A 26,112-nucleotide genomic window follows, 5' to 3' on the forward strand; every position below is an offset into this window, starting at 1 on the left:
TAAAAGCTCTTGATTGTATTCAGTTTTCATACTTTTAAAAATGACCATCTGTGTGCAGTAATTTGGTGTTAGTAAGTAACATGAAAATGCACAAAACTAATGTTCAACAGGCACTAGATAGTTCTCATGTCCATAGCACAAACCAGGGAGTTGTTCCATTACAACTCCCTGCACGAACAGGCTATTATGATCAGAGTTGTTATGGAACAAATAAAACTCCCTTGTATGATGTTAGCACTGTACTGTGTGACAAAACACTTAAATGCATACATGTGGTAACTTGTTGCTATGATCCGATACTAGCTGGTTGGGTGTATAAATAGATCACCATTATGCCAACTGCACTGCACATGGTTTCCATTATGTAATAAGTTTCATTTTATGAATTTGTCAATCTGACATGTATGCTACTGTATATGTGTAGGCTGCATGTACAACTTATTGTATCTTAATAGTATACAGTAAAAACTGTTGAGAACAGTGATAAACAACATTTTCAAAGTGACAGTTGGGGATCTAAAAAGACCACTGAAAGCCTTCTGTAGCGATATAACATGATACTAAACATTATATATCTCTGCAAGCTAGTGTACCCTGCTTTGAGATGTATGGTTTAAATAAGGTTTTCACAAGTTTGCCCTGTTGACCCAACCACTGGCCTAGACATACCAATAAATAGATCTATCCATGCTTCAAATTGAGTTTAATGCTATCCATTACATTTAGGAGTACTCTCTAAAGTGTCTACCTTCACAACATCATATAATAAATTATTAACAATCCATTATCTCTTTATATTTATGGCAGAGCTGTATTCGAGTCCAATTAGCCAGAGCCCGATCTAAGTCCGAGTCCATCTGGTCTGAGCCAAATACATGACCCATCAAGTCCGAGCCGACTCCAGATACCAAAGATCACCTTTGGTAAAAATTCTTGAACTGTTATGATAATTATGCACCCAGGAGGAAATTTACCTCATGCTATAATTTTTTCGGACCAGATAAGTGGCAGCAAGCTCTTCCTGGTTCATAAATGTTATAAAACTACTGGGAGGGGAGTCACCAAGGTCCTTCAATACTTTCAGTTACCCAATAAATGCTAACTAGACGCTCAATAATGCTTCCCACAATGGGGGTGTTGGGTCTAGCAAACCTTAAGTCTAGTGGACCCTCAATATAATGGGCATCCCTCTTGTTGGTACTGCATGTGGTATCCTTTTGTTAGTGAAACTAAGAGTTTTATCCTAGTCATTACATTGAGGGATGCTCTTTTTTAAACTCCCTTCTTCACTGCATCGTATTGGTGATCCATTATTTCAGTTGTAATGTTGCTAGTACTGTATTTGAGAATCCTTTTGTTAGTGAAACGAAGAGTTTAGTGCTATCCATTACATTTAGGAGTTAACTTTCTAAGTCTCTACCTTCTCAACATCATATAATAAATTATTAACAATCCATTATCTTTTTATATTTATGGCAGAGCTGTAGTCGAGTCCAATTAGTCTGCGCCAAGTCCGAGCCCACTTGGTATGAGCCAAATTCAAGACCCTTCAAGTCAGAGCCGACTCCAGATATTCAAATATGATCACCTTTGGTAAAAATTCTTGAACTGTTATGATAATTATGCACACAGGAGGAAATTTACCTCATGCTATAATTTTTTCGGACCAGATAGGTGGCAGCAAGCTTTTCCTGGTTCATAAATGTTCAGCCCGGGCGCTCAACTTTCAAACCATGCAGGGAGAGGCAAAATCATATTCAAACCACGACCACCGCCAGGTTAGAACGTGCTTCTGCGAACCCTGCTCTACTAAAAGTGATATTCTAGTTACATTTAGGATTGCTCATTAAGATTTTCAAATCATCATCATTGTCATGGTTGCTACTTTTTCTGATGTCATCATCATTTGTGAATTATTGTTATTGTTGCCATGTTACATTTGCCAGTATCAATTTTGCTTATTGTTCTCTCAAAATTGCAGAGTAGAAGGAAGAAATGTTAGCTAATAGTGATTATACCATATGTTCTTGGTCTATAAATTGTTTATGCTGAGGTCAGTATGAACACAAGTGTTTGTAATAGTTTTCCTTTCTGTTAAAGTATTTTCTGATTCATTTCATTAATTTTATATTTATACTGGAATTTTCAGTAGGTGTTGGCTTCATTGAGGGTCAAAGGCTACTCAAGGTCAGTAGAGTAACATAGAGCATCTAACTCAACAAGGAAAAGTTGGTAGTCATATGTAGTGCATATAGGTTTCTGACATTGAGTACTATTCTATAAATTTGTACAGTATAGCAGAAGCCCATGTGAGATAACTACAGGGTAGATATCTGAAACTGAAAGCCATGTTAACATGATAGTTCAATATTGGAATGATGAATGGAAGTTTGTATGCAGGTGTATCATGTGCTGAGTGCTCTTAGCCAAGTCAAAGGTTATTTGAGGCCAATATAGGTAAAATCTGAAAACCTTCATGATCCCATACTATCTAGTATCTGACTAGTAGCTGCTTTAATAGCTGAGTCTTAGGGCAATTAATATATTTATCAGAACAAGTAATGTACCTCAAAAGACTTCTTAAGCTCTTTTGAGCCCCATTCAATATTTCAGTGTATTAACTTCATCATTCTTTTAACAAATTTACTCAAAATTGCTAGTTTCATGTTCTGGCAATGAACCTTTGTCATATCATGTTGCATGAGTGCTGTAACTGGTTTACAAGCTTGCAAAAGCCTTAAAAGGAGGATAGGGTGTTGGGATAAATAGTTCAAAATAATATTAACAAAATTGTACCATATTTTGCTTTTCTTTTTTCCCATATGTTGCCGCTGCTTGAATAAGACTAGTTGATAGGACTTTTTGTGGGCTCCACCTTTGACAACAAGGTACAGTAGACTTCAACTGCATCTTGTTGGCAACATCCTAGGAAAGTTTCAATAAACACAGATGTTTCTATAAATGAGGAATCTGATGAACATTCCAATACTGCGAGTCTTTATTGGACATTTCAGCAGGAGGCAATAACCAATTCTGTTATCGTTACATACTGTAGGTCCTTCATAGAATGCCACTTAAAGAACTGTATTACTTCCTTGGGAAGGTGAAATTATTGTCAAATACAACATCTGTCAAATATTTAGTTTCCCAACCTGTCCAACTCCCCCCCCCCCACCCCTCCATTTATCCCGAGTAGTTTACAGAAACTGGGACAGAACATTTTTTGTGGGAAACAAGGTTAAATAATGTTGTTTGAGGTATTGAGCATTTATCTATATGTCCCTTTCGAATCTAGATAGGAGGAAGTAGCAAACAATGCAAGGAAAACATGAAGTTCAAGTGGATGCTTTAATTGCTTTTACCCAAAACATTGCTATATTCATTGATAAATATAATCCACTTCAAATTCAGTACCATTATACAACATGCAAAAGAGTTATGATATTGATGTACTTTCTGAATTTAGACCATTGCAAGTGAACAAGTTTAACATTGGTTTTTAATTTGACTGTATGTAGAAAACAGCGGTTACATAATGAACCTCAGATACAATGTCGTGTAAATACATATTACTGCTAGGAGCTGTTTAACAAACAGTGAAAGAAAAATTTATTACTTGAATATCAAGAGATTCGCAGAACTCCACTCCTTCAACAATATTTACAGTGGTGCAGACTTCAAAGCAGTGCAAGGGCAACAACTGCCTATCTCTTTAAGAAATTTCCAAGTGCTTTCATTTCTAGCATTTGCATATGTTCAAAAGAAAAATGACAAATTAAAAGATGTGGTCTTTTCAACATGTTACCACATCTCCCCCCCCCCTCTCCCCCATCAAAAAAGTATTGCATGTACAGCAGTAACCCTTTTTGTACATGTGCAATATATGGGGCAGAGCCTTATTCATGACTTGACCAAGCCCTTTATCCATTTGAATAGCACAAGTTATGTCAGTGGTATTCACATCAATGCCTCATAGAAAATGTGCCTCATGGTAAATTTTCTAGCTGATAGTATGAATGTGAATGAGCTGAAGTTGTAGAAGTTGCTTATATTGTTTATATATTTCTGAAAGTAACATGAAATTTCATATTGATTTTTAATGAAAATATTTGCATTTATCAGTAATAAACAGAAAGAAGACATAATGATTTCTGCTATAGTGTCTTATCTCTGCCTCTTATGTTAAAATTGTGTTCATTGGTTGGTCCTTGTACTTGAACATATTGCTCCCTAACTCAGCAAAGCCATATTCGAAGTGTTATTAGTGCTGGGAAGTGTTATTTCCAACGATCTAGGAGGTCTTTATAGCTGAAAATTTCCCCCGTACGCTGAGCGCCAACCCATGGTGGCACTCCACTCAGGTAGTAACAAGACGCCCTCCCAGGAATTGGTCAAGCCCCCCCCCCCAAGCGCCCACCCCCTCCACTGGAACAATCCTGGCTACGTCACTACATGTACCACAGGTTTATCTGATATCAAAGTGAAAGCGGCTTTCCACAAGAATAAAGAAAGCATATCTACATTTTTGTGTAACACCTACACAACTCAATCCCCACGCAAACAAGACTACCTACGTATAGTTTTCATTAAGGATTCCAATAAATCCTGCAATTTCCTACCAATAACATATGGAAAGTCACTCCTGTTATCGTGGCGGAGCTAGGGGTATTGGTAAGAGGGGGTGAGAATGGTCTGTATGGGCGCTTTCGACTTTATCTAAGCGGAGCGCCACCACAGGTTGGCACAGAGCGTACAGAAATCTTTTGAGTAAAGATACTCCCTATATGGCCGGAAATGACCCTTTCCGGGCCTGGCTAATTTACAGATAAACGAAGAATAAATAGGTGTCATCGCCAACAAAATGTGACAAATGTCAATAGGTAGATGAGAGCGCCATAAAAAAGTCAATAATCGCGAATAAGTAAAAAAAGTGATAAATAGCTGAAAAGGGCGCCAGCAGTCCATATGAGTCCGTTTGGGGGGGTGCATCCGCCCTGACTGTATTGACGCTCCGCCACTGTTGGGAGCTCAGTGTAGGAAGAGAAGGGGGGAGAGGGACGGTATTTTTTAACGGTTTGGGTGAGTGTCTGCAATGATTCGTAATGACATGTTATCGCAAGCGTTCAACATGCTCAAATAAAAAGAATGAATGAGGAGGAATTCATATCACTTTTCAATCATTTTTTGAAACAAATTGAGCGAATTGATCGCTAGTAATCTTGAAATTGGTTTTATCACGGTCATTGTCATGTTTCTCATATGTACCTTTCTCATATAAAAGAATTCTGTACGTAATGTTATCAGAAATACTTTTAAAATGATACCAAAGAGATTAAAAATTCTTTTCGAATTTGTTAATAACATTGTCTTTTAAGAGACACCGTAGACACGTTGCTCGGTTGGGTTTACTGCAATAGTGGCAAATGGAGACCAATATCCGCACTTAGTGGACCTAATGTTATAGTCGTGCATTGACCTTGAACAGAGGGGGCCTACCGTGAAAACGTACGGAAAATTCATCCTTTTATATCTCAGCGAGACAATTCCACTGGATACAATAATACGGCTCAAAAGTCCTTAGATGTGGTCATCATAACAATCACAATAAAAGATATGTATGAAAAGCAGATTAAAGATATGATAGAAACTCAAATGTGGACCAAAAAACGATGTCCCTACGGATGCCGTTTAGTGACATTTACATAATTTGTGTGTAGTAGGTTCCGTAGCTCTTTTGTGGAAAAAATTTGTAATATGCTTAAAGTTGGTAGTTCATCCATGCTTTAGATTAATGAGAGACATAGATCATCACGTTTTATGAGGAGGGAGGCTATTTTTAAAAATCTGGGTAATAGGTACTGTAACTCTTTTCTTGGAGAAAGCTTGGAATATGCGGATAAGGAAGAAAGTTTCGAGTTCCTCCCACGCATTAGATAAATGAGGGACCTAGTTATCACGCTTTGCGAGGATATCTCATATGTTAAGTGTAAGAGAAGCGGTGATTGTAAGGAATGGAAAGGGAGAATGGGGGGGGGGTAAATGATGTTACCAGGGGGACCTAATAATTTGTCCTAAATGAGATTTAAAAAATTCATTAATGTAAGTAAATTTCATTACTGCCTGCTCTCGCTGATTTCTTTTAACCCTATAGAGCGGAGTGTGTGAGGTGAAGAAGGGTAGGGCAGGATGGGGGAGGGATGATAAATGACGATGTAACCAGGGGGCTGATAATTCGTTCAATAAGAGATTTGAATATATATATACAAATGTAAGTTCATATCATTACTGCCTGCTCTCACTGATTTCTTTCAACCCTAAGTTACGCTTATCGGAAGACTATACGCCGATAATACAATTCTTTAACAAGGAGATGCTTCTAATTTATTAAACTGTGTAACTTTCACTAATCTATTTGGAAAACATATGCTTTTAAGTTGAAAGACTCAATAAGGATCAATTAAGTAGAACAAAGATCGTTTCGTGCTGCGTGTAAGGATGAAGTTTCCTACATTGGGATGGAAGAGTATCAGGGAGTGTAAGATTGAGTGGGAAGTTAAATGACGGTGTAACTGAGAAATTAAAAAAAAAATCTTAGTGATAAAATCATTATTGCTTGCTCTTTGCTGATTTAACATTAGAATAAGTGTCGCTAATCATTAGATATTCCTTTAACATACGAGGTTCGGTTGGGGAAGGGGGGGGGGGATACTAGACGGATTGACGGGGAAGAAGATTGGGAGCCAGTGGCGGAGCTAGGGATATTGGTCAGAGGGGCGAGAAAGGTCTGTACGGGCGCTTTCGACTTTAACTAAGCGGAGCGCCACCACAGGTTGGCGCAGAGCGTACAGAAATCTTTTGAGTAAAGATACTCCCTATATGGCCGGAAATGACCCTTTAGGTATAGGTGTCATCGCCAACAAAATGTGACAAATGTCAATAGGTAGATGAGAGCGCAATAAAAAAGTAAATAATCGCGAATAAGTAAAAAGTGGTGAATAGCTGAAAAGGGCGCCAGCTTCCCATTTGAGTCCGCCCCCCCCCCGCCTGACTGTATGGACGCTCCGCCACTGCCTGTTATGACATTATAAACAAATACTGATATGAGATGAGTGTGGTATATACCTACTGACGACTGATAACAGTATTATAGTGCATGTTCTAGCCTTTTGACATCGTATGAATCTAGCAGATAACGTACAGGTACCGTCTGGTACCATTATCCGTTTTGAGTGCTATTTAGGGGTTCTAGGACAAAATCCCCCGGACAAAATCCCCCCAGACAATATCCCCCTGACCCATACAAAGCCTGCCTGCAACAACCAGGGATGGCCCAGGTGTGACAGTCAAGGCATGGGACATTGCACTGGTTAGGGTACCGTTCAGGGGATTGGTCAGGGGACTGGTCACGGTACTAGTGAGGGTACTGGCGAGTGTAACTGTGAGGGCTCCTGTTAGGGTACCTGTGAGGGTACCGGTCAAGGTACTGGTCATGTGACTGGTCAGGGTACCGATCATCATACTGGTCACTCTACCAGTCAAGGTTCCACTCAGTGTACTGGTTAGGGTACTGGTCAGGATACCAGTCCGGATTCTGGTCAAGGGACTGGTCGGGAGATCATTGAGGGTAATTGCGAGGCTACCTGTTAGTGTGGCCATGGGAGATAGCTCCATGGTGTGACATTTAAGGGACCGGTCAAGGTACTGGTCAAATTACTGTTTATTGTACCAGTACTAGTAAGGGTACGTGTCAGGGTGCCTTTCAGGATACCAGTTGGGATACCGGTCGAGGTACCGGCCGGGGTACAGTCCAGGGTACTGGTCAGGGAGGGGTACCGGTGGGGGTAACTGTCAGGGTACCGGTCGGGGTATGGTCGGAGTACTGGTCCGGGAACCACTGAGAGTACCACTGAGAGTACCAATGGAAATACTGGTGAGGGTACCGGATGACGGTACTGGATGACGATACCGGGGACCGGGATGACGCATTTTTGTAAAGAATTGATGGGAATTTTTTATAGCTTGGGGAGATTTTGGCTTGGGTGGATTTTGTCCTAGGGGGATTTTGTCCAGGGGGATTTTGGATCTGGGGGATTTTGTCCTAGGGGGACTTTGTCCGGGGGGATTTTGTCCTGTCACCCTATTTAGGTATTAGTATTGGACCAAAAACAGTATTAATGTCGGCACGAAACAAACGTTAAAGAAAGCTCAAATGTTGTTTGTCCATCACTAACATCCCTGGTGGAACCATGGAAATATTTGAAAATTGTCAGCACTGTGGCAAGTCCCCAGACATTTTGATATGTTACCATTATAGTTAACAAATTGGGTAAAGCCTGTTCAGGGAATGATGATAAGCAGCCCCTCCACTTTTATGTTTTTGACAAAATACTATACACTCAAAGCCAGATTTTTAAAGCAAAAAAATTATGGCAAGAACTAATGGTATACTGGCAGTTTTGAACTAAAATCGACAGTGAATATTACATGAATTGCATCAGAACATAATTTAAGTAATGTATAAATGCATGCGCAGTTGCAACTGTTCACTGTATGTTTATTTTTTTTCACTCCTCAGAGGAATACTGCTACAAACAGTCAAACAACAAACAATTTTCAATTGATCAGGAATACAACAGAAAGTGTCCCTTTCTGTACACTACAGTATACTGTGTTGCTGACTCAAAACATAAACAGAGATAGAGGCAGTGAATGCGATTGCTTAAAATTCATCAAAAATTGTTGACGATTTGTTTTTTTAAACTTCTACCCAGAAATCTGGCTTATTACCAAACACATACAGTAGTGGAGATTAGCATGATATTAAAAGACGAGACACAATAAAAATTGTACAATCATATTCAAGCAGTTGATTGTATTTTCAATCCCAGTTTATATTTTCCACGAGATTTATTTCACATAAACCAGGATACTTGCACTATTTCATGACCTCAATTTACTGACCTCTCTCATACATGAGAAACATTTTGGAAACTAACTTATACCTCAAGTATTTATCTAGACTTACCAGTATAGGCTGTATCTAATACCGTAACCAATGCAAATTACCACAATATCATGGAGTTTCCATGCTTGGAGGGACAAAATTATACACAATACCTCTGGATTGCACAATTTCAAACCTATAGTTACAAATGTTGTGGTTTTACAGTATGTTTCATTGGGCTGCACTAGGTTTCCATGACATTGGTGCTAGTTGCATGTGCCTTTGCTGTATTCACTCCCCTCAATTTTGAGGGGAAATAATTTAATTTTGTTTAAAGAATAAACTGGTTCTTGGTGTAATAAAAGACCACAAGCTTTCAGTAATTAAGTCAGGCCTAACATTGTAAACTTTTCCCATAGCATAACCCCTGAACCCCACTTGTAGAATTGTGAAACTGTGGTTCAGAAACAATGCAGTGTACCCCTGGAGATTTTGAGGGATAAAAGTTTGAAAGATTTTTATCATAGTAATCTGCTTAACAAATACCCTTAGTCCTGCACAAGTATCTGTGTGGTGGTTGTTGAAAATTACTGTACTATGGCTTGCTGATCTTGCTTGGAATACAAAATTAAAACATCTTAAAACATAAGAAATGCATTTAAGAACAGTTAAAGCAAGGTAAGGCAGCAAAATATCCAATAACCTCAACACTTAAGCATCAGGACCACTTCAGTTGTATAACAAGTTCCATGTTCTTGACAAGCAGCTGCAAATGTTCCCTAATACTTACAAAAACATGTAGTGCCACAATGTCACCAAACTAAAATATTTCAAGAAGTACATTGCAAAAGAATGAGTCCATTTATACAGTTAAATATGTAGAAGACTTCCCATGAAGACTGGTCTGCATTCTCTTGGTTCTGTCTGCTTGAAGCTTATAATATTAATTTCCTCTATATTTTATATGGTGTAACAGTGTAACATATCCTGGAACTAGTTAGTTTTCTGTTACTGCTCTGCATTTATGTGAAGCAAATACTACATTACTGTGCCAATTCAACAACTATTCCCAGCAACTTCCTAACTCCATTGAAAGATGTGCTGTGTCCCAGAGGATATACATGAAATGTGTGAATCTACTTCGTGATTTACAGGACATACTTTTGCTTTGCTTGGCATCGGCTTCTATGCAAGCTTTTAATTGATAAGCCCAAGGAGCTACTGTGTCACTATGTACAGCATGATGAAAAGCTTGGTTGATGATTGTATTCATCCCACTGTAAACTGTGTGATAATCTTGCCTGGCATTTCTAATTAGAGCATATCCTTTGCTGTATTAGCCTGTAGATCTATCCATCTGTTGGTACAAAAAGAAAAGCTTTCTCTTAAAGATATGCTGATTTGGTCCCAATTATAGCACGCGCAATATAGCTTGGAATGTTTTGCGATTACCGGTTAGACCTCACATGACCTCACACTCTACAAATGAAGAAAACAATGAACTGCTTTACAAAACTAAATCTCCTGTAATTCAGCCAATATTTTAATCATCTCACAACCTTTCATATATACTATTTTCACTGTAAATTTCAATTCGTTTATAAATCCATCCCATTTTGGGCCCATTAATTCTTGATTCATCTTGCCTTGTATACAACATTACACATTTTATTTATGCAGCCATGCATTCAATTGGAGCTGAAACAGCTCCCTACCATAGCAAGTGCTTTTAAAAGTTGCAAGTCATTCAAGCTTTACCAATTGTAAAGATTTCAAAATTTAAATATACATGTACATTTTATGTGGACCTAGCCTGACAATTTGGTGTTGTCCTGCATTGACCTTTAAGATTAAAAACCAGAGAGTGGATATAGCTCTAGTGTAGTTAAATACTATGGACATAGAGGAAAAGATACCACCACATTAACCAGATCATACACAAGTTTTCATCCCTTCTGATTGTTTCTTTCTTCATTCCATAACTTTGGAATAAAGTACCTCAGATGTTACTCGTATTTGAGATAATAGAGTCCTATGGTATCAAGTTTATGCGATGTCAAACCTACAGAATATTAACTTACTTTTTGGTTAATTCAGAAAATATCTTCCATTTTGCTGTCAATGATGCAGTAGGTCACCACATCAGTCTGTCCCAGACGGCATCTGTGCTCTAGCTATGACTGCTACCGTTCCAACATTGACTTTTTCACTGCATGGCAGCTACATCGTACAGTGTTATTCCCTTGGATAGTGGGCTGTTGTCATTCATCTTGAGATTGAGAATGTTGATCATCAAATTTGTCTGAGAAAACATTAACAGTGCCAATCAAATAAATATCAAATGGTCAGAGTGTAGATGTGCATTATTTCAATTTTTATTGTACACTTCTCTCCAATATATTTTGGGCCAATACAGAGCTCAGATCTTTAACACTGAATATTGCACATTTAGTCAACTTGGTATTACTTATGGATCTAAATAGACTTAACAAAATGACTTACTGTATATGCAAGGGAGGGGATAGAAGGCTTTATCAAATTTTTGTGTTATATAGATTTTTGGAGGATGTTAACTTTTAATTAGGTGCACTCAGCTTTTGTAATAGTTACATTATGGAATTGTACTGACTCAATAACCTTTTGGATGCATGGCATTGTTATTTTGTACAAATTTTGGCTAGTTATAAATAAGACACTTGAAACACAATGCATCACTTGAGAGACTTAGATTAAAGGTATTCTGCATTGGCCCAAATTTGATGCTGGATTTTCAAGTATTATATCCTTTAACTGTTTTTATTGATACCCTCACTGGGATATTCAGACATCTTACAGTACAGTGGTGTTTAGAATGTCTGAGAATATTTTGGAGAGTAAAGACTTCCAAGAACGTTTTGAAAAGTTCTAGCAATTATAGCATCTCTTATTCAATACAGGCTACTTGTAAGTTACATTTGCATGGTGACTTCAGTCTGTAATAATCTAGGCATAGCTACTGTACAGTATAGTAAAGGCTTCATAATTGACGCACCCCCGTAATTGACGCACCTTAAATTATTACTAGCAATGATACAGCAGGCCACCTAAACTTTTTTGCAGTCACACAGAATTACATATTTCATGAGTTTGAATCCATTTGAGGTATTTGCTGACCAAATTGTGGTATTTTTTAAGCTTTTAACACCCCCCCCCCCCTCCAGTTTTGCACGTTTTTTGGCCATTTGGAAATCTTACACCCTTAAAATACCCAACATTACCTCAATATGAAAACACTACTCTCTGGGACATGACCTGTCAGAGCTTAGAGGCTCAGAGCATAGCAAACAGCATCTAAAGTCAATGGATGTATACTAAGGCCTACACTACAGTTAGCTTATCGACGAATGTGTCAATTTAGGGGTATGAAAGAAGGCCGTGGCTATTCTGACGACTAGTCGTAACAATTAGTTATAAACTATTCTTACGACATCGGCGAATTCATGCGAATTCAAAGTAAATAAAGCAACTGCGCATGTAGTAGGGGTAACCCTGACCCTAACTCTAACCCCTAAATCCAATCCTAACCCTAACCTTAACCCTAACCGGAAATTATTGTTACTCCTGTTGTAAAAATAGTACTCCTAGTCGTAAAATAGCCACGTTATAGCAACTGCGCATGCGAAAAGGGAATTATTGTTACGACTAGTCATAAGAATAGCCACTTTGATGAAAGAACTTGACACGGCAGACATTTTGTGGTCAAATTCTGCTCAATTGTATGGTGCATAAGCACAGAACCTTAAATATTTTGAGATCAGAACATTTCTGAGGAACTACACATTTGAAAAACACATACAGTTGAGTAATTTGGACTTTTCCTTGATAGATATCATTGATCAAATCCTTAAGTGCGTCAATTATAAGCCCACCATGCTACAGTATCTGGTCATGATTAGGGCAATGTAGGCCTATGATACATACTGTACATGCACAGTAGGCTAAGAAGTTAAGCTGACCTACTTGAAATCTAATTTCTCTGGCAGTTGGTATTAATTTGTAGCTCACACTACAGACCAGTTTACCCTTGACCCAATGCTAAGGTAGTGTTAGGACTTGGACTATGGCCCTTGGCTACAGCCGAACGTAGGCTAGGCCTTACAAGTTTTAGGCTAGAAGCTAGTCACTATAGTATTGAAATATGGGTATGAACAAAAAACGTGAAGCTGTATGCAACAACGTTATAATATCAACGATATTAATATCACCAAACTTTATTGACTAATCTCATGGACCTTACCTGAAGTTGTTGGTGAGACGTTTTCGTGTTAACGGTACTTTTTTAAGAAAAAGTCAACAAGGAAAGAACCTGGGCACGAAAACCAAACTACCCGGCGAACGACTGACCCGATCTCAAGCCCAGTCCCCTTGCATCGAGAGGGAACAGATACTACACATCATCTTATATTAGCCGAAACTGTTCTTGGGTTGCATGCAATGCAGCCTACGGGTATGCTTTAGCGTTAGCCCTGGCGTATACAGTGTACACAGTGTAGAGCGTATACACTGAATACAGGCTACTGCCGCTGTCAAGAAAACTACGGATGCCTGTACGTCAGGTCAACTTATATACCAACTGGGGGATATACTTTGAGAGCAAGACTTAGGTTTACCGTAAGGGTTTGACCAATTGGATTTTTCCTTGCCAAATGACCCAAAAAGTAGGTAGCAACTTATAACGACTGATATGCAGTCCTAGTACCATAAGGTATACTGATGTAAAATTTCAAGTTGATCCAATCATTTCACCTCAGGTAAACCTAAGCACCAACTTGGAGAAGTAAACGTAAATACCAATCCAGTGCTATATATATATATATATATATATATATATATATATATATATATATATATATATATATATATATATAGAAGACGATAATGAATTAATTAAATATGTAAGTTCCACAAACATATGTAATCCGTTCTTCTCTGTTTATGAATATATCGTATTATATTACGTATTGTTCATTCTCTTGCACACGTTTTTATTTCTGACATCTTAGTGTCGTGGAGGAATTACGGTTACAGTCTGAATCTTCAATCCGGGGCTTGGAAGGTATGTTTTGCTTGTAGAGTCTTTATTTTCACATGTTTGTTGATGTGCGTGAATCAATTTGAAATATGAAGGGGAAAAAAAATTAATACTAGAATCGAAGTTTTTAGCACCACCTTGTCGAGCATAAAAAGAAACAATGGTGGAATGTCAAATATTTTAATTTGGAATTGTGATGAACTGTGCATTACATTAAGCAAAATTATCTATTAATTTATATGCAATGTGACATGTTCTAAACTTTATAAATATTTATCTAAATGATACATAAGATAAACTCATAATTCCATGTACATTAATATTTGCCGCATAACAAGCATTTTATACACACTCAAAGAACGAGAGATACGTACCATATCAGTAAACAATATCGTTATCATTAACAAGCCACAACGTGACAATTGCAATATGCAGCATTTTTTATTGACATTTTAATATGTAGAATGATCCAACGAAAGTTGAAATCTGAGATGTATGTGCTGCTATGATTAATGATACAGTACACACTAAGACTACAACGTGCTTGTATACGTTAATATTATTTCAATCGGTAAACAATACCGACAAATCAGTCTAAACTTCCGTACGTGTAATGTCCACTTGAAAATCTGTGGGGATCTATAATGCACTTTTAACTTGTGATCAGTCTTTACAGAAAAACGAAGTCAGACTGTTTTCATAATCATTCATATGAATATATATTTATGACGAATAAATCAAGACATGCCATACATTTCCTTCTGGCTACTCATTGCCGTACTACATGCAGCATATTTAGGAGCTAGAACCAGACCCAGATATGACAACACCCGAGTGTTCAATACTGGTATTACATTTGGAACAGTATCTTAATGTGATCAATTACAGATTTATACGTTATACTGACAGGTTTGTAACATTTGGTGACCAAACAAAATAAGCTGCTTAAACTGACGAATGCAGCGCTCGCTCAAATCGGATGTACAATATATATATATATATATATATATATATATATATATATATATATATATATATATATATATATATATATATATATATATATATATATATATATATATACATATACATATATATATATATATATATATATATATATATATATATATATATATATATATATATATATATATATATATATATATATATATAATAACATACAAAAACAATATAAAAAAATCCCCCACCTGCCCTTGCCGTCTATCTGTTGCAAAATAAAGCGTTTTCTTTTCTGCTTTGGAGGATACATGTGCGTTACAGATGACGACATTTAATCATTTGATTTGTCATCTGATGAGCTACATTAAACAAAGGAATCCAGTGTAGATAATATAGTTAATGACCAATTAATTTTGGAAAGGGCTTAAAAATTATCGTAGTTTAACACACATTCATCCAGTAGGGTATAGACAGAAAAGAACATCATATTAAAAAGTAACAGCATTTGTTATAAGGTGTACCACGTATTGCAGAAACAGCGGGAATTACATGAAGCACGGTCATGTAAACGTCGGTAGGGAATGGTTATCTAGCTGTGGGATAAAATATGTATTATGTTGTTTGAGTTGTGTTGTGTGTAGATTAACATGCCGTGTTACTACTTCAACAATACATTTCATTGAGTTGGTTACCGATTGTAAAACTCAAAAGTATAATTTATGTTTGGTTATCTGATTATAGATGAACGGAATCATCTATGAAACATTGTAATTGAACAAAAAACAAATAATGTGTTTTAATATCTGTCGAAAGGTATTAGATCTTTTTCCCAATATATTCGAAGTAACGATGTAAAGTCACGCAAGCCAAAATGCAGCTAATAACGTGAATCATATTATCATTTTATTTTATTACAACTGACATTACCTTTCTGTTATAATATCAGGTTGATGATGTAGATACAGTCAAGCGTATATGCACACAGCTCGTGGATATTCACAGCGATCACAGTGAGATACTACAGAGATGTACTATACAGCTTCTGGAGAACGCATCTTACCATGACGTAAGTCAGTAACTGTGACACGCCTTTCGTTCATTTTAGCAAGTATGAAATATTGGTAAAGTAACAGCAATACGTTATATAGCGTGTTCTTTCATTGTTAATGTACATCAAAGGCAATTTCTGTAAAATAACAGGTTGTTATGTCAGGGAAATAGCCAGTGGGATCAGTGGGAGCAACTCCCCTCCCCCCTTTCATTGTCGAAAAAGTGTTTAAAATTGTTTTTGTTTTTGCATGGTCTTTTGTCTGTGCTCTTTTGATCTTGAATACTCGTCAGCTCGAACATAGTCGTAGTACCATTGAGGCCTAATGATTCAGCTATTTAGTGGTGGCAGATGCAATTAGCTAAATTTAGCCTAAAGCCTATTACAAACCTGTAGTTGACTACTGCGTAATAAAATACATATACCCTACCTAACCGCACTCGATGGAGTGTCACAAACCGTATGCACAACGACGTCGACAACGTGCGTTCTCATCCTTTCCATGATTCAGTTGTTGCACGAATAGCATGTTATGAAGCTAAGCTAGCAACCGTACGTGATACGCGCTTCCTACAAATAATTATTACACTGCTAGTACACAGCGATAACGATATTTGTTTTAGGGCACTGCACATATGGCTGTCTTACAAAACATCAAAGTTTATATTGTCCATCAGTTAAGTTCGTCAAATGTATTAAAGTCCAGACATTGGACAATAAACAAAAGTCGTCTAACTGGGAAAAGTGTAAAAGATTACTATGTTTGTTTTTCTGGTATAATATGTAAAATAACATGTAAAAAAATCCAACAGGAAACGAAATCAGCTGATAATAGTCAAAGGTTTCCCTCCTTGGTTTGTACATCGTGACCTGACTTTGGTTAAGGAGTACTAATTCAGTATAGCATTTAACAGGGAACAGGTCGTAGAAACTTTAGCCCTGAATTAACTAATTAGCATATTCCGTCGATTGTTTCTACAATTTTACTTAATTTTCACCATCGATCGGCTCTTGAATCGCGTATTATCAATAACAGGGAAGAAAAGCACTGCTAAACCTTTGCAAACATGTTTGATATGTGTGAAAACATCGAACATTCCACTTGTGTTATTTTAGAACTGCGCCTTCTATTCAGTAATGCTCTCTAGAGTCATAACGGTTCTGATGTACGCATGTGGCATAAACTTTCCTTGTTTTCAGGGTACATACGTATGGCAAGCCCTTTGACATTACCTCGCAATTCCACTGAAGTGAAATACATTTCCAAGGGCGGAGGAAGCACTTTTAATATGAAGGGGGGGGGGGCACCGACGTCGAAGGGCACTTTTCGATTGGACTGATGCAGCCTGATATTTAGTACCCTTTATAACTTTTATTGTATTATATTATTTGCGTATACATATCACTCCATCAACGCCCGCCCCCCCCCCCACCCCCAAGGAAAATATGCATACTAGCACTGCAATATCCAATGTGCAAATTTGGAAACAAGGAACAAGTTTTCTTTTGAGACAGAATGAGGTGAAATCATGCTAGTTGCTAATGTATAACTTCCGAATTAGAGTTTATTTCTTGTTAGTATCTTAACAATTTTTTTCCATTCGAAATAGCTTTGAGTTTGACCCTCAGATATTCATTAAACGTCAGGGGCGTAGCAAGGATTTGCAAAGTTGTATGCACGATTATCTGAGCGGAGCGCCACCATCGGTTGGCGCGGAGCGTACAAGAAAATTGTTGGTTTTACAATGCTCTCAGATGGCCGGAAACGGCCCTTCCCGAGTGTTCATTCTGCTTCCCTGGCCTCTTGCTAACTTGAGACACCTCAATTTTTATGTAGAAAAAGGGCACATTTTTAACCTGAGGAAAAGTGGGGGGCACGTGCCCCCCCCCCCCCGGTTCCGCCGCCCTTGTACATTTCAATTAGGTGGAAATAATTTCCACTTAAGTGATGTGCATTTAACTTAGGTGAAATCCAATTTCACTTAGGTGGAATGCATTTCACTTCAGTGGATTGCATTTCACTTAATATTAAAAGCATTTCACTTAAGCGGTATACATTTCACTTAAGCGGAATAAAATTCCACTTTAGTGGAATTGTGAGGTAAATGTTTAAACGGCTTGTCATACATACACTATCAGGGAGGTATGACCTAAACAACGTATGCACAGACGCTGTTCAGCAATCTCACCGAATTCTAAGTTTCAACATTTTAGTACTTGCATCGCAATTACATTGTGATATTTGTAACTGTCCTTATATACCCAGAAATACGAATAAATTCAAGACAGTCTCCGTATGGACCCGACTGAAGTAAGGAATTATCGTGATATCCCGTGGTAAGGATGGGGCAGGGTTAGGCTATGCTCAATTCTTCAGCCCAAATAAATCAAAGTTTATGAAGCCGGTGTTCATATCCTTGTAGCACATTAGCTATAGTTCCTGTACTGTGGCCTTTCCTAACAACCGGCACCGCCAAACAGGCGCGGCGGAACGTAAAAATTACTGGGGGGGGGGGCTAATGTGTGGAGACTATCTAAGCGGAGCGCCAGCATCGGTTGGCGCGGAGCGTACAAGAAAATTTTGGGTTTTTTCAAACCCCCAGATGGCCGGAAACGGCACTTCCCGAGTGTTTTATGCTGCGAATACCTAGCCCTTAAATATGGGTCTCAAGCCTGCAATTTCTCAGATTGCACGTAAAAGTCTGTAAAAACATTGTAATTTGTATATTCGATGGTGTTTTAAGAGAGTAGATATTACTCGTAGTGTACTCGCAAAGACGTTTTTGAGTGTAGTAAGGGCAGTGGCGGAGCTAGGGGTATTGGTCAGGGGGGGGGCAAGAATGGTCTGTAGGGGCGCTTTCACTCTAAAAACAAAAGAGTGAACTTTTCACTCTTTTCACGGAGTGAAAAAAATTTAACTCCAAAGGAGCGGAAATTCACTCCATTAGACAACAGAAATCTTCGTATTTCAAAGCTAAAGTACTTAATATTCACTCTTTACAAAGGAGTGAACAAATGAGCCAATCAAATGCTAAGAACGCTCACTCTTACTTTGGAGTGAAGGATCAACCAATCAGTCAGTACGCGTTTCTTCGAATACAGAAATATTTGTAGTTACGCCATTTTTTTTACTCGTTTGCCTTCGCTGGTTCTTGTCGTTTTACATCTTAAAACATGTCAGTTTCGCAGTGGCTTGAAGAAAGCGGATTTGGACGTGATGGTATTCAGTTGTTTGGAGGTAAGGTTAACAAGCAAATGTTGAAAGAACGTGAAATTATATAGAATTAAGAAGGTTGCCATGGCCGCAGGTCGTCGTTGCCTACAGTCGATTGGCTAGGCTCTTAAACGTTACGCTTAACAGTGTAGCGGAAACATTTAACGTTAGGCTTGGTACCATACACATTAACACATTGGCTAGTTGTTTGGAGGCACAGGCACTCGTAACGTTATGTAGGTGTATAGTATATAAACACGCCTACATAACGTTACGAGTGCCTGTGTTCGGAGGTAAGGCCTATGCCTAAGGCTAATGTTAGGCCTATGAGTAATGGGCCAGAAGTTAATGCAGCTAAGGTCCAGGAATTGTTTTTTCTTAATGAACGTTTTCCTTAATGATTTTTTGTTATTTCACGTATCAAGATGTAACGTCACAAACTGAAACAGAGACAGCAGAATTACCAGGTTGTTTTTGGATACATTTATTCACAGGTGGAAAATTCGGAATAAGGGGAAATTTCCTGAAAGAAAATTACAAAATAATAGTAGAAACAATCAACTTCGGACGACAAACAATTGCAATGTTCAATCATAACTATCATGAATAGCAATAGCTAATAATATATATGTACGTCCCTCTTACAAGGTTCACTAGGTCTATATCAATTTAACCTCAATATACGGGAGAAAAATACTACATGGCATTAAGGTTAAATAGCATTTACAGTACAAACAATTCAGGTATGTTTACGGTCCTACGCAGCTGAGAAAGAAACTTATGCCAAAAGATTGCATGACCTTCTAACCCCTTAAAAGCGAATATCCGAAGAGAGTTACAAATGCCTATACACAGTGTATGGACATAGCAAATGAAAAACCCTCCAAAGCAAACACAAGATTCATCTACTTTAAGATGGGTACTATCTGTGATGTTGAGTAACTTCTTCATTCATAGTACAGACAGCAATGAGTAATAATGTAGAAAACCAGTCAGGGTCTGAAAGGAATATCAATAATTAACAACGTTGCCCTTTACCAGTTAATTATACAACAAAGATGTATCCCCTTTCACTATTTAATTCACAAGGGAATACAAAATTAATATGGACAGAAAATAGAATTAATCTATCAACTGTGTTGGAAAATCTGAATGATTGCTTACAACAGGGATGTTAATGGTCCTATGCAGCAGAGAGAGAAACTTATGCCAAAAGATTGATTGAACTTCTAACCCCTAAAAGGGAATATCCTAAGAGCGTTATATATGACTACACACAGTGTATTGTTCTGTTAGTGCAGTACCAAAGGTAAGGACCATTTGTTGTGTTTGGTGTAAAGGTTATTACCCTTCCTGCTTCAACTGTTGGATAGTTTTTAATAGACAAAATTGATAGTGATGTAAAGACGTTATTTTGTCAACTAAAGTGTACCACAGAATTATAAACTACAAAAATCTGTCCATTATATCCATAACCACACATTTTTAACTGGGTAATAATGATTTGAAACAACTTTGTCGTTTCAGGTAGGCTGTGTGCACCAACGTTGGCCAATTTGTTAAGGAGAAGCCCCTGAAGTGTACCCAACCTTTTCTGCTGGGCCAAGGTCCAGACAGGAGGCCAACCCAATTCTTTTTCATTTTTGATTCAACAAGCTCACCAGTTTGGGACTCCATCACAGTTGCAATTGGCAGGATTTTTAAATTTCATTTGTTTTAATATTCATTTTGCCATTCCATTAACAACATTTTACAATTATATTTTTGAAGGGCTAATATTTAAGGTGCATAGTAAGACCAGATAAGGTAAGTCCAAAGGTTAGGTCTCTGAATGTTTCTCTGGCAAATGTGTGAGCATTCATAGATTCAAAGATTAAAGGTATGTAGACAGGTAGCTATTACTTCAGTTGAAATATCATAACCCCCCCCCAAAAAAAAAAATAAAGTATATATATATATATATATATATATATATATATATATATATATATAAATATCATAACCCCCCCAAAAAAAAATAAAGTATATATATATATATATATATATATATATATATATATATATATATATATATATATACGGGTCATTCCGTGTCAAATCACGGATGGCTGTTGCTGCACCCTTTCCAAAAATTCCCAAATTTATTGTATGATTGGACCACCATAAAATAAGCATATTCTGAAAATTTCAGTTGCATTGCTTTACAATTGGCCGATTTATCACACTTTGAAATTCCGCAATTTGTCGCCACCATGGCATTTTGGCATTTTCTTGACTTTTGAGGTCTCATTTCTCAGCAATTGAACATTCTACTACCTTTCTAATACAGATGCCTAAAGAGTCTATCCCATAGAACAGGAAAATAAAAAATTAGGCTACAAAAATATTGTCTTGTGGAGCTAGATCCACTTAAAAGTGTCAAAATATTTGATTTTTGTACTTTTCACTAAAAAATGTGCTATTTTTAGTGATGAATTGCTCCTAAACCGTTGCTTCAGGGTACTTGATTCTTTCAGAGGTTATTATGTCTAGTACAAATATTACAAAATAATGATTACAATGCTTTCCTAGACTATGTTTGCAAGTTGTGCAACTCTAAAGTTGCTATTTCATGCTGCGATTCAGCATGAGGTAGGGGTTTTGATGCCAATTTTTTACCAAAGTAACCATGTTAGAGGTGTCAGGGTTTATACTTTATTAATAAGTATAAAGTTCTTACACATTAACAAATTTCAGGGTTCTAGCTGTTCTCAATATTAATTTATGAAGTTGTTAAGTTGCTCCGATGTACAAAAGAGGTCGTTTTTGATGGCCAATAACTCAAAACGCGTCAAATTATAAAAAATTGATAATTTTTTCTGGAAGAGATATAGTACCACCCTGTTTGTACAAAAAATTTCAGGAGGGTGTTTTGCCTTATTTTGAAATGAAAAATCCTCAAAGTTTGGGATTTTTACAAAAAAACGTTTTTGCCTGTTTTGATGTTCCATGAGTTTTGACCCTGGGTATTGTACTGTACTTCAAGGTGATTCAGTTCAATACTGTGCAGTTTTTAATTTCATATAACAAAATACTATTTGCAATGTACTTGTCTGCTCCTGGTTGAATTCATTTAATTAGAAGACTTATAAAATGAATTTCAACCAGTACACACATATTATGTACAGTGTGTACAGTACATACACTGTACTGAGTGTATATGTACGGAGTGCCATGAGTGCCAGAAGACTATGTTAAAACAACACTAACACACTGTACATGTACACCCAGTACAGTTTTGTACTGTACATACATGTACTGGTTGAAATTAATTCTATAGTTAAGTCTTCTAATTCAACCAATTGTATATGTACATTGTGTATATTAGTGTTAGTTTAAACATAGTCTTCTGGCACTCATGGCACTCCGTACATATACACTCAGTGCAGTGTATGTACTGTACACACTGTACATACATATGTGTGTACTGACTTTGACAAACTTTGAGGATTTTTCATTTCAAAATAAGGCAAAACACCCTCCTGAAATTTTTTGTACAAACAGGGTGGTACTATATCTCTTCCAGAAAAAATTATCAATTTTTTATAATTTGACGCGTTTTGAGTTATTGGCCGTCAAAAACGACCTCTTTTGTACATCGGAGCAACTTAACAACTTCATAAATTAATACTGAGAACAGCTAGAACCCTGAAATTTGTTAATGTGTAAGAACTTTATACTTATTAATAAAGTATAAACCCTGACACCTCTAACATGGTTACTTTGGTAAAAAATTGGCATCAAAAACCCCTACCTCATGCTGAATCGCAGCATGAAATAGCAACTTTAGAGTTGCACAACTTGCAAACATATTCTAGGAAAGCATTGTAATCATTATTTTGTAATGTTTGTACTAGACATAATAACCTCTGAAAGAATCAAGTACCCTGAAGCAATGGTTTAGGAGCAATTCATCACTAAAAATAGCACATTTTTTAGTGAAAAGTACAAAAATTAAATATTTTGACACTTTTAAGTTGACCTAACTCCACAAGACAATATTTTTGTAGCCTAATTTTTTAATTTCCTGTTCTATGGGTTAGACTCTATAGGCATCTGTAATAGAAAGGTAGTAGAATGTGTAATTGCTGAGAAATGAGACCTCAAAAGTCAAGAAAATGCCAAATTGCCATGGTGGCGACAAATTGCGGAATTTCAAAGAATTTTAAATCAGCCAATTGTAAAGCAATGCAACTGAAATTTTCAGAATATGCTTATTTTATGGTGGTCCACTCATGCAATAAATTTGGGAATTTTTCAAAAATGTCGAACTACAACATACCCCAAAATCTGGTGATTTGATATGGAATGACCCATACTTTTTTGGGTGGGGGGGGGGGGTGGTTTATGATATTTCAACTGAAGAAATAGCACCCTGTCAGAGGGGTTATGACATTTTGCTATCAAATTTTGTCAGCTTAAAATTAAAGTGGATATTACTTGAAAAGTGCAGCTGCTATTTTGACTTTTTCAGAGACCATCTTACTCAGAATTTCATACACTTCTATATGAATGGGAACTTTGACCTGTCTGTTTACCTTTAAATTCCAACCTTGGTTATTCTTTATTAACAAGTTTGATAGTTTTAAGAAGCATATGAAGGTATGTTTTATTCATTACGTACTGCTATGTTAGTAATTAAAAGGTTTAATTTAACCTTTAATGAATGATGCATTCTTTGTAAAGGAATTATTCAATAGCATATTATGAACTCAAAATTTAGACTACTGGACTAACTTTCTATTTTGATATATTTTTCATTCATCTTTATTACTTTACATGGTACCAATTAGAGCGGGAGCCCAGAGGGTTTGGTTAGCTGGGAAGGTAACTAATTGCCTTGTACGTCACAATGTTCACAGTGCATTCCTGTATATGAAACCAGACGACTGGCAAACCGGCTGTGGTGGGTGTGGCTGGGAGAGCAATTTTAAAGTCACCTAATAGCTAACCTAGATCAGCTTTCATGGTAACCACATCAAAGTAAGTACAATGTGTCAGGTACAGTATGGCCCCAAGAGCAACAAATGGCCATCGCCAGTAATTATTGGTGGTGGGGTACCCCTGCCAGTCATCAATAATTGACCCCTCACGGCTGACCTAGGTCAGCTCACGAGGTAACCAATTGAAACCTACTGGAAAATGATGGTTAGGACTTCAGATACAAGGGATGGGCATTGCCAGTGATTTTTATTGGTGGGGTACCCCTGCCAGTACAACCCCAAAATGCCCCTCCTCTCATTGACCTAGGTCAGCTCATGAAGTAACCAGTTGAAAACTACTGGAAAATGATTGGCAGGACTCTATATGTAAGGGATGGGCATTTCCAGTAATTTATATTGGTGGGGTACCCCTGCCAGTAGACCCCCAAAATGCCCATCCCCTCATTGACCTAGGTCAGCTCATGAGCTAACCAGTTAAAAACTACTGGAAAATGATTGGCAGGACTATATATGTAAGGGATGGGCATTTCCAGTAATTTATATTAGTGGGGTACCCCTGCCAATAGACCCCCAAAATGCCCATCCCCCTCATTGACCTAGGTGAGCTCATGATGTAACCAGTTGAAACCTACTGGAAAATGATAGGTATCACTTCATATGTAAGGGATGGGCATTTCCAGTAATTTATATTAGTTGGGTAACCCTGCCAGTAGACCCCCAAAATGCCTATCCCCCTCATTGACCTAGGTGAGCTCATGATGTAACCAGTTGAAACCTACTGGAAAATGATAGTTAGGACTCCAGATTTAAGGAGAGTCATTTCCAGTAATTTCCACTGGTGGGGTACCCCTGTCCATTGTCCCAATTGTCAATTGTACTAAAAACAGTGAACAAATTAAAGTTTACCTCTAATAATAGGTCTTCATATAAAGTTATTACACATACTGACATAGGGGAGGGTTATAAAAAGTCATAACTTCTTTCTTTCATGGCATGGAATTTTTTATTCACAGTGGTTATCGAGAGGTCAAAGTCAATGATCAGAGTTTATATATAGTCCTCTCAAAGAAACCAAGTTTCAGGTCATAGGTCGTAGATTATTGTTTTATGGTTTTTCACAAAAAATGTCCCCATGCTAAAAGAAATTGGAATGGCAACAAAAATCACAAACAGTGAATCATTCACCAGATTAACATATTTTTCCTTGACCCCTGGAAACAGGCTGGTGACACTGGCATGGACCACGTGTTTCAATCAGACAATCACCTTGGCATTAGTAAAGCTACGGTAACTTGAACGGACCACTTCAGAACAGCTGAATGAAATGAACGTAGACTGTCAAGAACATACTTCCTGAATAACCACACAGGTTGTATTCAGTCATTTGAGGCCACCTAGGAGTGGTTACACTGTATCTGGGGTGTTTCGGGGAGTCTTGGGGTGTAAGCTATAATATAATGTGAGACAGTGGTTGGAGATGTTGGGACAATGGACAGGGGTACCCCACCAGTGGAAATTACTGGAAATGACTCTCCTTAAATCTGGAGTACTACCTATCATTTTCCAGTAGTTTTCAATTGGTTACACCATAAGCTCACCTAGGTTAATAAGGGGGGGGGGGGGCGGACTCTGGCAGTGGTGGCCCACCAATATAAATTACTGGAAATGCCCATCCCTTACATATAGAATCCTGCCAATCATTTTCCAGTAGTTTTTAACTGGTTACTTCATGAGCTGACCTAGGTCAATGACAGGAGGGGCATTTTGGGGGTCTACTGGCAGGGGCACCCACTAATATAAATTACTGGAAATGCCCATCCCTTACATATAGAGTCCTACCAATCATTTTCCAGTAGGTTTCAACTGGTTACTTCATGAGCTCACCTATGTCAA

At 37.5% G+C, this 26,112-nt stretch overlaps 1 protein-coding gene across 4 annotated transcripts in view; it reads left to right on the forward strand.

Moving 5' to 3' along the window:
- LOC139982453 (uncharacterized) overlaps positions 1-26,112 on the forward strand; it is a 564,762-nt gene that overhangs the window by 20,801 nt on the left and 517,849 nt on the right. The window contains exons 7-8 of one of the 4 annotated variants that reach the window (XM_071995344.1): positions 13,987-14,039; positions 15,922-16,041. The exons of the other annotated variants lie outside the window; for them this stretch is intronic. Coding sequence (XP_071851445.1) covers positions 13,987-14,039; positions 15,922-16,041 — 173 coding nt within the window. The remainder of the gene's footprint in view (positions 1-13,986; positions 14,040-15,921; positions 16,042-26,112) is intronic. 4 annotated transcript variants of the gene reach the window in all.

Source organism: Apostichopus japonicus, chromosome 16, assembly GCF_037975245.1.
Source record: "Apostichopus japonicus isolate 1M-3 chromosome 16, ASM3797524v1, whole genome shotgun sequence".
NCBI classification, from domain to species: Eukaryota; Metazoa; Echinodermata; class Holothuroidea; order Aspidochirotida; family Stichopodidae; genus Apostichopus; species Apostichopus japonicus.